Here is a 2060-nt window from a genome sequence, read left to right on the forward strand (position 1 = left end):
ACTATAGGAGAACTAACCTCCTGGTTTAGGACTACCACTGTAAATCCCAAATAGCATTAGATCCTTGGTTGACTTGCCTCCCCCCCCCCCCCCCCCCCCCCCCCCGGCAGTCTGGGGTTGAACTCAAGGCTTTGTGGTTGCTGAACAGGAGCTCTACCACTTGAGCCATGGTCCTAGCCCTGACTTCACTCTCTTATCTACAGGAACTTTGACACATAAGCCTAGAAAACCTATAATAACTGACATCTCCACTTTATGTCTCCATGTTGCATTTACTGTTTTCAAACTTCAGAATGATATTATGGTCAAGCTGAGCAATCTTCATCATTTGGTGTTGACATTTCACATCATACGGGATGATAATTGTTTCCAAGGTCTTTCTTCCACAGGGCTGGAATTAGGGTCAGGCTGGGTTGGAGTGGGACTCAGTCTAGCCACGCCCCTTAATCCTGGCAGTGCTGAGCCAGGGCTTTCATCTCAGCCTCACTGATCCAGCAGCTGTCAGATAGAGGGGGAAGATGGCAGAGGAGGAAGGTGGTGTGGATGAAGGGGATGTGTTCTTGGCATTTTCCCAGGTTCCCACTCCTCCTAGGGGTCCCTTGCGCCGCGCCTTGGACAAAGTCTTTTTTATCTTCCTGGTCCTCTTCCTGTCACTGCTGATGCTAGAGGCTACTTACAAGCTGCTGTGGCTGCTACCATGGGCAAAGTTTGGGGACTGGCTCCTGAGGACACCTCAGGAGGAAGAGGAACTGGAATTGTGACAATCTCCGTACAAACATCCTCTCTCCTTGCCATTGAGGTGAGATGGGAGACTGGAGGAAAATAAGACTACTGGGGGCTCTGGGACACTTGGATAGCTTTATGGCTGTAGTTTACTACCCTTTCTGTACCTCTATGCTGGGTAATCATTTTTGAAAAAGTACGTATTTTAGAACAAAATAACAAAAAATAATTTTAAACATTCATGGATATGAATGGATGTTATACTTTGACCCGTGCATATTATGTGCACTGATCAAATTTTGGCAATTAACATATCCATCACCTCAGTTATAATTTTCCTTGTGCTGAGAACATTCAGAGCCCTTTTTTTTGTAAGTACTTTAAAGTATAAAACAGAGCTGATCACTGATGTAACATACCTGTAATCATAGCTACTTAGGAGGTTGAGATCTAAGGATTGCAGCTCAAAAGCAGACAATCAGGAAAGGCTGAAAATTTTATCTCTAATTAAACTGAAAAAAAAAAAAGGCATAAGTAGAGATGTGACTCAAGTGGTAGTGCACCAGCCATGAGTGAAAAAGCTAAGGGACAGGGCTAGGAATGTGGCTTAGCGGTAGAGTGCTTGCCTAGCATGCATGAAGCACTGGGTTTGATTCCTCAGTACTACATAAATATAAAAAAGCCTGAGGTAGCACTGTGGCTCAAGTGGTAGAGCTCTAGTCTTGAGCCTGGGCTCTGAGTTCAAGCCCCAATATTGGCACACACAAAATTTGTTTTTAAAAAAATCATATTTTGCCAGGCACTAGTGGCTTATGCTTGTAATCCTAGCTACTCAGGAGATATGAAGATAATGGTTGGGTAGGAAAGTCTGTGATTTTTTTTTTTTGTCAGTGGTGGGGGTTGAACTCTGAGCCTGAACGCTGCCCCTCAGCTCTTCAGCTCTACCACTTGAGCTACAGCAGCACTTCCGGTTTTCTGGTGGTTTATTGGAGCTTACAGTTTCATGGACTTTCCTGCCTGGGCTGGCTTTGAACCTCGATCCTCAGATCTCAGCCTTTCGAGTAGCTAGGATTACAGGCGTGAACCACTAGTGCCTGTTGTCTGTGACTCTTATCTCCAATTGACCACCAAAAAGTCAGAAGTGGAGTTATGGTTCAAGTAGTAGAGTGCTAGCCTTGAGCACAAAAGTTCAGGGTCAGCACCCTGGCCCTGAGTTCTCGTGACAATTGAGGGTTGGAGATGTGGCTCAGGTGGCAGAGTGCCACCAATGAGTGATACCAGGTTTGAGTCCCAGTCTCAGGCAAGAAAATCCACCCTTGGGTTTGCAGATGTAGCTC

At 45.6% G+C, this 2060-nt stretch overlaps 1 protein-coding gene across 1 annotated transcript; it reads left to right on the forward strand.

The window, feature by feature from the left end:
* The first annotated feature begins 342 nt into the window (after positions 1–342).
* On the forward strand, positions 343–853 carry Smim40 (small integral membrane protein 40). The gene has a single exon (XM_042684317.1). The coding sequence runs from the start codon at positions 519–521 to the stop codon at positions 759–761; it is 243 nt and encodes an 80-aa protein (XP_042540251.1). The 5' UTR covers positions 343–518; the 3' UTR covers positions 762–853.
* Positions 854–2060: the final 1207 nt, after the last annotated feature.

This window comes from Dipodomys spectabilis, unplaced genomic scaffold (genome assembly GCF_019054845.1).
Source record: "Dipodomys spectabilis isolate Male_0828 unplaced genomic scaffold, ASM1905484v1 ptg000085l, whole genome shotgun sequence".
Lineage (NCBI taxonomy): Eukaryota > Metazoa > Chordata > Mammalia > Rodentia > Heteromyidae > Dipodomys > Dipodomys spectabilis.